Source organism: Oncorhynchus clarkii, chromosome 7 (genome assembly GCF_045791955.1).
Source record: "Oncorhynchus clarkii lewisi isolate Uvic-CL-2024 chromosome 7, UVic_Ocla_1.0, whole genome shotgun sequence".
In the NCBI taxonomy this organism is placed as follows: Eukaryota; Metazoa; Chordata; class Actinopteri; order Salmoniformes; family Salmonidae; genus Oncorhynchus; species Oncorhynchus clarkii.
In genome coordinates this window covers 60,846,405-60,855,355 of record NC_092153.1, presented here as the reverse complement: position 1 = coordinate 60,855,355, position 8,951 = coordinate 60,846,405, and the positions used below count along the sequence as shown (strand labels likewise).

Here is an 8,951-nt window from a genome sequence, read left to right as displayed (position 1 = left end):
GCCACAAGGAAAGCAGATAGGAGTTTCTCACAATAACCATACTGTTGTTGACTTATGCTTTCCATGTAGATACTGTGTGATAGCAGTGGAATAGGGAGACTAGAGGTTAGATAAGACAATAGGTTCTAGAAAAGGATCTTAATGAATGTTACAGCTCAAGATCAAAGGTTGTTGTGGTATGACTGTTTCAGGTAAATCCCATTATGATTCTATGTGTGGGTCGTCTCAGGAACATAATGTCCTTAACCTCTATCTCATTAATCCTACCTGGTTGTTACTAAACTAGTCTTACACAAAGACATGATGGCACTGTTTCACAAGAGCTGTGTTTTTCCTATCTATTTATTGTATTATTTGAAATTCATTCAGAAAAGACATGGTTGATTAGATAATAAGTTATATGAAATAATGTTTCTAATGGCTCTTGAGGACTATCATTCACGGAATTGTGGAATTGGTTGGGGACTGCTGGTCTAGATAGAGGAATCAGGGGGAGGAGAGGGCCAGACAGACAGAGAGACAAAGAGGTGGATATTATTGATGGTTTTCTAAAAGGTTTATAAAGTGTATTATTAAAATCGATATGGATGATGTGTGGGATGGGTTTGACTGGCAGAGGCCCCCTTCCTACTACTGTAATTCTGCTATGGGGGTCAGTATGCTACATAACACACATGTAATTCAGATATGTCCCCCCCCCCCCCCCGTTACTTCAAAATATCAACCACCCCTTTCTGAGTTAAGGCAGTGGTGCATTCCTGCACGTCCCAATGCTGGAACCTTACCTGGATGTTGCTCGAACGGCCTCATTAGAGCAGAGATATGGGGGGAAATGCGATCAGGGTTGGAAAGGGATTAACCTCCTAATAGTGCTCTATATAGGGCTTGGTTGGTTGTAATCTGCACAGTGGAGACAGATTCAGCACAGCCACTGTAAGAACAACTTCAATCTCTCTCTTCTACTGTACCACAACTGAGGGAAACCTAGAAGAAAATAACAGAAACAAGACGGAAGGGACACAAAAAGAAAAGGACACAGAGGGAGCTTCATCATATAGAAGGAAATCTACTACTGATGTTGACAAGCCTGAATGACATCATAAGAACAAGGACAACAACAACACCGTAAACAACAGAAAGTCAACACTAAAGGGATTCAAAAAAAGACGCAAACATGACCAAGGGAAAGGTAAAGATGTCTTTCTCTCTTACCAGATTAGTGCTTCAAAGCTGAGGTGAGCAGAAATTGGTTGCTGTTCTGAATTTCCAATTCCAGACATTATTTGTGGTTTTCTCTCTGTGATATACTGTGAATATCATCGAAAATATAATCTAAAAAACGGAGAAAGAGAGATGGACAAATATTTATCTTTCTATAATGTTATACTCATTCACTGTACACGCGTTCCCCTGCTCAGACGTTACATGGATCAACCAATGGTTGTGTGCCACGTCATCGACTGTGCCGCCAGGCACCAGATTGCTATAACATAATATGTGGTTAAGTTATATGTTAAATACCTATCCAGTCATTGTAAGATCTGGCATGCGTCAGCAACGCCTGGGCAGAGGAACGCACCATCTATTGATGTGTTCATAACCAACTGGGAATTTAACAAATACGACTGGGAAAAATCCACTTGAATGACCCTCCAACTGGTAATTACTAGTGGGAAACTCGTCTATCATCTTGAGCTCTCACTTCTCCCACATGCTGACCTCTGACATCACCAACTAAGGAAAGGACTGCGATAACATCATTTTCAGCAGTTAAATGCAACGACAAAACATTATTTATAGAAAGCAATCTATTAATATGGTTTTTGAAAATTATATATTTTTTTACAAGCATGACAACTGTACTTTTAGTTTATGGTTTACGCAGCTTGTAGCCAATCAACATTTGTGAACGAGTTTACAGCATGTGAATGCATCCAACTGGTATTTGTGACATCAAAATTTGTAAATTCCCACCTCCCACTTGGTTACGAATGCAGCATAAGTCGGCAAAACTAAGATGGCTGCCTACTAAGAGTATCCTAATCCTTATCCTATCCTAAACACTGATGAAACATGGAGGCTTGTTTACACTGATACAGGCCTCTACATGTAGCCTATCTGGATTTTCAGTGGATCATGAGGAGTTGAATGCATGAATAGAATCATAGAATACAAAATAGCATGTTCATAAATTGTTTGTTAAACTTCAACTGTTATACTTCACCTGGCCATTTTGTTTTATAGCAGCAAAAGGAAGTTGAGTTGAAAGAAGTTGAGTTGAATGAAGTGAGTTTTATACTATAAGAGTGCAGGGCCGGCTCTAGCCTTTTGCGGGCCCCATTGAGATTTGGTTGGATGCCCCCCCCACCTCTTGCGAAAAGTTTTTTTTTATATGGACACAAAACATGACTCAAGAGAACATTAGTCCATTTAAAGCCATGGTTCATCGCTATGTCATTCAGTGACTGACATAACAAGAGGAAACCTGCTTATGCACTACTAAATATCAAATTTACATTTTGTGTATTTTACTATTCAAACTTTCATCCATAGCCTAAGTGTTTTCCATAAATGTTATTCAATTGTGGGGCCCCTAGCGATCGGGGGCTCTACATGCACAACGTGATCCGTGTTAAGGGCGAGCCGGCCCTGTAAGGGTGAAGTGTTTTCTGAAGTTTTGTTAAAGTGTATTTCAGTTTGATACTACTTCTAACGACTGGTATCTCTGACCATTTGTGTCTCTCACCATATATTCAGGTGTCTCCAAAGACAGGCAAAGAGTACCCACCCAGCTATGAAGAGGCTACTGCAGGTAATATCAAAACGTCTTTGTATCTATAATAGTCAGTTACACAGGAATATCTCATCCCCTTTAACAATGGGCTCCTTTATGGCTACATTATGTAGTGCTCTTCTTCTACATCCGGTTGCACACACACACACACACACACACACACACACCTTACTATAGAACAAAGATAGATGGGCAGCAATGAACATTACAGCGTGTGATGTACCCAGAGGATAGAGGTGAATCCTTACACACATCTGCTGTTTTAACAAGATGTTTAACCCTCTTCCCTCCCTGTCAGACTATGAGGAGATGCAGACCCAGTTCTCCTGGGACGACCAGGCCGTCAGGAGGATCTTCATCAGAAAGGTACTGAAACAGGGAGGGACAACCTGGACTTATAAGAAATACTCGTCCAATTAGAAACACTCATTTTTTCCACTGTGTGCCCAAATAAATACGATCCAGATAATAATATTACTGTAACTGAGCTACACTGACTTCTTTAAACATGTCCCCCATGCATGATCCAGCATGCAGTATAGTATACTGAGGGTGAATCTTGGCCATCCCCTCTTATTCCTCCTCTCTGTATTGTTAAAGGTCTATGCCATCCTGATGATCCAACTCTTTGTGACTGTGGCCATTGTTGCTCTCTTCACATTCTGGTATGTATCATATCCATTACATTGTAAATATATCCAAAATGAGTGTGTGTGTATGTGTCTGTGTGTGTGTGTGTACTCAACATAGTGTAACACTCTCTCATCTCTCCACAGTGCACCAGTGAGGTTTTACATTCAGGCACACCCCCACCTGTACATGTGCTCCTAGTAAGTGACAACAAACATCTTGATTGACATGCCCTCACTTTTCATCCGACGGTTACTCCCAAACCAGCCCCAAGCCCCTTGCCCCTATCAACTCTCTCGCAGGGCCCTCTGTTGTCACGTGTTGCTGGCGGATCTCATAGGGTGACTTCAAGAGTGGCAAGGGGATCAAATAAACCCATCAACTTCGGAACACACTCGAGACTTGAATGATGCAATTCATGTTCCACATTTAAATAATAAGACAAGCCCGAAATACAAATGAGAAAGTTCCCCCTGTCGTTTTACAAGATATACACCTCAGTAGCAGTTAAATATTTAATTTGGGTGGTATTTCATATGTTACATGTACCAAGCCTCAACATCTGACAAACAAATACAGGTGACTCAGAATTAGGCACGCCTCTCCATTATTTTGTGTTAAATTGATCAAACTCCAAAATAGTGCGATGCGTTATGCTATACCACTTTGTTCTGAAACCGGCAGCATAGCTGACTCGGTCGAAGTGGCTATAGGAGGGTCTAATTGGGTTGTTCCACCAAGTCAGTATCTTCTGAGAAGTGTAACTTGGTCAACAACATTTTTTAAACCTAATTTTAACATTCTGTCATAAAAAGCATGTTTAACTTAATAAAAAAACAAAATGTTCCCATCTCATAAGGGTTAAATAAAAAAAATACTATAATAAGTGCCTATTAAGTGTCAAATAAAATAACAGGGGTGAAGACTTCATAAATCAGCCATGAATCCCCTTGTGACAGAGGGAATGGGAGGTTGTTGTGTGGTAATTGAATGCAAGATTCACCATTTTTAAATGTATTGTTAAAACATTTCTATCCTGTCTATCTCTGCATAACAGGGTTGACATGTTAAGCTCGACCCGCTCAGTTTTTCACCACAACACACCACCAAATGGGTAAAAAGAGATGAACCAGCTCACATGTTTTTACACTATTTGACTATTAGATGTTGCTTTTGAAAAAAATAATGAAAAGGGAATAGTTTCACCATATTAAAACGGGAGTTCAGCTCAAGTAACAGGGTGGATCTTAAAATGAGGGACAGACGTAAAGGATTCACTAACCACATTAAATAATAATCTTCAGAAATGACTTTGTCAAATAAACAAAATAACTAGAGCTTTACAATTGTGTTGAAAAATTAAATGAAGCGGGTAAACATTTTCCTTGAAGTCACAGAGGGACATGATGTCAAAATGACCTATTTTGGTACTTCAGCAAGTTTATATTCATATAAAATCTGACTGATTTAATTCCCCATGTTGTCTATATTAAAGGGCACTTAATTTAATATAATAGGCTTTCAAAATTCTAATTCAATATTAGTACACAATTTCAACTTAAAATATCAGAGGGATGCAAAAGACACTAATTCTGTGGAATGAGCCAGTTAGCCCCTAAACCCTTCATAATTTTCACTCCCTCAGTTTTGGGACACTTGTGCATATTTCGGAGGCGTGCGTGAACGTGCAAATAACAGGGTGAGGGGAAGGGGGTGATTTGGGATTCAGCCATGTAATTGTGCTAATAATGAACTGGTTTCTTTTTTGGCTTTCGACAGCATGATGTTCTTGGCCACCTACATCGCACTGAACTGCTGTGGTGAACAAATCAGGTAATAGTCTCCCTCCTATGAAAATGACAATCTGGGCAGTACGCAGCACTTACGTCACATCTGGGCTGTCACGTCAAAAACCAGATGGGACATTCAATCAATCAAATAGTTAAATGTAGTTTTAATATGCATGAACACCAACACTTTACACATGTATTAAGCAGATATAACACGTTAATACGGTATTTCTAACATCCTTCATAGATTAGGGTTGTGATCATCCACAGTAAATGGTAGTCATACAATGATGGTAGAATGATAACATGCAATATGAAAGAGTGAATTTACCATCCTGAATTCTCTTCATCTCTATAACAGGAGGCAGTTTCCCTGGAACCTCATTCTGCTGTCTCTCTTTGTGAGTATAATGAGGAATAAATATTAGAGCAATTCAAGAGAATAGCATGTACCCAATAGTCTCCCTGCCCGTCCGTCTGTCTGTGTACCTCATTGACTCTGCTCTATACCTATCTTGGCTCTGTCTGCATGCCTTCCTCTCTCCTGCTCTCAGACTCTCAGCCTGGCCTGCATGATGGGCTTTGTGTCCAGGTAAATGACTAACTTGTGTGTTTCATGTGTGGGTAGGGTTGGTTGGGGGACTCAGATGTTGCCATCGGTGGGGCTAGGAGTTTTTCCTGGCCAGGTCACAGGAACCGGTCAAACTCCTGTCTCAATTATAAACATATGTTGAAATAAATGATGAAGATAAGATGAAGATAAGAATGAACACATCTATCAACATCCACATGGATGGGAAGGATGACTACATTTCACATTTTAGTCATTTAGCAGAAACTTTTATCCAGACTAACTTAGTTAGTGCATTCATCTATAGATAGCTACATCTAGGTGAGACAACCACAGATCACAGTCATAGTAGTTACATTTTTCCTCGTGAAAGTAGTTATCAGCAAAGTCAGTGCAATTAGGAAAAGACAAGCAAGTGTTATTGCTTTATTTCTTTATAACTAATTGATGGATTAATCAATGTCTGTCTTTACTCTCTCTCTCTCCAGCTTCTACAACACCAAGTCTGTGGTCCTGTGTCTGGGCATCACTGCTGTGGTGTGTATGTCTGTCACCATCTTCAGCTTCCAGACCAAGGTGAGAAAAATGAACCCATCTTCATAACATTGTTTTATGAGCCATGGCACAATCCAATTGATTGATCATGAGTGCATTTTAACAAAACACCATTATTCTCTCTCCCTCGTTTCCTACTGTAGATTGACTTCACCTCTTACCAGGGAGTCCTGTTTGTCCTGACCATGGTCATGCTGTACTGTTGCATCATACTCTCCATCGTCATCCCTTTTGGATATGTAAGTAGCCTGTCTTGTCTGCTTAGCTTCCATCAGCTTCCATTGACACTGTACATAAGCAGAACTAGATATTGATGGTGTAATGGCTGTGCGTATCTTTCCAGACCGCAATAAGAATAGTTGTGACAGTGAGTTTATATATAGAGTGACGGTAAGGCTTTTGGCCCTCGCTCACCCTATTCGGGTGGGTAGCATACTAGCATGAATAAGAAGGATTAGCTGAAGGGTAATCTCATAGATGATCTGGAAGAGCCCGTGTCTTTCCTAAATTAGTGGCCTGTATCTTAGCGCTGTTCGATAACATTCTTACCCCCCCAGGTTCCCTGGTTACAAGCCATCTACGCTGTGATAGGAGCTATCCTCTTCACTCTGGTGAGTGGCAGATATTCAACACACATTCATCATTGGCAAGACCCAGAGTTTTTTCTGGTCAAGGTCACGTGGTCAGGACAAACTCCTGGCCCTAATCATTGGGTTACAGCCTGTAGCAAAATGGTGTACGTGACAATAAAACCCTTTTTTATCTATCTCTCTCTCTCTCTCTCTCTCTCTCTCTCTCTCTCTCTCTCTCTCTCTCTCTCTCTCTCTCTCTCTCTCTCTCTCTCTCAGTTCCTGGCGTTTGACACCCAGCTGCTGATAGGCAACAAGCGCTACACTATGAGTCCAGAGGAGTACGTCTTTGCCACCCTGAACCTCTACCTGGACATTATATACCTGTTCAGCTTCCTACTTTCGTGTTTTGGAGGGAGCCGCGACTAATTCTTCTATCTATTTGTCTACCCTTCTGTCTCTCAATCTGTCTGTTTCTCATTTACATTCAGCCCAATCTCCCTCAACCTTACGTTCTAAGAGCTCATTTCATTTCCGTCTTCTTCTCAAACGACCCTGGCTCTTCTGTGGTCAATAAAAGAGTCTCATGTCGTGACAGACTGTTTACCATTCAATTGAGTAGCTGGGGAGCGAAAGCAAATAAAGATAAACAGCATTAAGGCTCTCTTTTCAATCTGTATCGCTGAAGTGTGACAGATTGCGCAATATACATGTTTAAGTAATTTTCAATTGAGCTGACATATGCAACATTTACTGTGAATGCAGTCTATGCCAAAGCTGAACTTCCGCAATACGGATTGAATAGAGCCCTAGGCTAATATTAACTAGGACAGGGTTCCCAAACTGACGGTCCGCTGGGGATTTTATTTGGCCCCCCCAAGTTTACTGAGCAAATGTTATTTTTATTTTTGACATAGGCTGTAAAAACACCAACATTTTAATTTTGGAAAACTTTTCCAAAGTATTCCCACATATAATAGAGCGATACACTGAGTATACCAAACATTAACAACACCTTCAGAACAGCCTCGATTTGTCAGGGCATTGACTCTACAAGGTGTCAAAATCATTCCAAAAGGGATGCTGGCCCATGTTAACTCCATTGCTTCCCACAGTTGTGTCAAGTTGTCTGGATGTGCTTTGGTTGGTGGATCATTCTTGATACACACAGGAAACTGTTGAGTGTGAAAAACCCAGCAGAGTTGCAATTCTTGACACAAACCGGTGTGCCTGGCACCTGCTACCATATCCCGATCAAAGGCATTTAAATCTTTTGTCTTTCCCATTCACCCTCTGAATGGCACACATACACAATCAATCTCTCAACTGTCTCAAGGCAAAAAAATCCTTCTTTAACCCGTCTCCCCTTCAGACACTGATTGAAGTGGATTTAACAAGTGATATCAATAAGAGATCATAGCTTTCACCTGGATTCACCTAATCAGTCTATGTCGGGGAAAGTACAGGTGTTCCTAATGTTTTGTACACTCAATGTATATTTGATAATATACTAATTTTACTGAAACAAGGTTTGAAATGATTATGTTTAGTCAAATATAGCTGTTTGGGCTTCTTGCGTTCAATTTGCAGTCTGCAAATGATTTGTAATTATGTTCTGGTACCCTAAGGGCTAGATGATCTCCGATTCGCACAAGCCGACACCCGTATCGTGGTTGTTTTGGCGTGTCGGAGGTAAAACTGCGTTAAGCTGTCAAATCAACAAGCGGCTCTAGAGATAACTTACCGCGGACACTACCATTGGACTCAACGAAACCACCAGCTGCGTTAGTTCATGCAGCCGCATTACAAGTTCAAACACTCAAATGCGTGATATTCTATTGTCTGCACCTCGATTAAACTGATAGGCTATAAATCCCGCCCATTCAAATGAACATGAAAACATGCATTAGTCTACACTTCCTAACTTCTAACAAGATATGGAATAATAAGGGAGTGGTGGTTTGTGACACACAAGAGCAGCTGCTCACTCATTTGTCCGCTCATACGACAGATACACCTCCAACACCGCCAGAACATCTGCC

The 8,951-nt window shown here is 40.7% G+C and overlaps 1 protein-coding gene across 3 annotated transcripts; it reads left to right on the top strand.

The window, feature by feature from the left end:
• The first annotated feature begins 811 nt into the window (after positions 1-811).
• LOC139413584 (Fas apoptotic inhibitory molecule 2b) lies at positions 812-7,504 on the top strand. 3 transcript variants are annotated; one of them, XM_071161109.1, is made up of 13 exons: positions 952-1,189; positions 2,248-2,286; positions 2,758-2,812; positions 3,093-3,160; positions 3,395-3,459; positions 3,571-3,624; positions 5,204-5,257; positions 5,576-5,615; positions 5,769-5,806; positions 6,274-6,361; positions 6,484-6,579; positions 6,898-6,951; positions 7,189-7,504. In XM_071161109.1, the coding sequence occupies exons 1-13, from the start codon at positions 1,175-1,177 to the stop codon at positions 7,336-7,338; spliced, it is 816 nt and encodes a 271-aa protein (XP_071017210.1). In that variant the 5' UTR covers positions 952-1,174; the 3' UTR covers positions 7,339-7,504. The 3 variants fall into 3 exon arrangements, with proteins under 3 accessions (XP_071017211.1, XP_071017210.1, XP_071017209.1); XM_071161108.1 differs by having other exon boundaries at positions 2,245-2,286; XM_071161110.1 differs by lacking the exon at positions 2,248-2,286 and having other exon boundaries at positions 812-1,189.
• Positions 7,505-8,951: the final 1,447 nt, after the last annotated feature.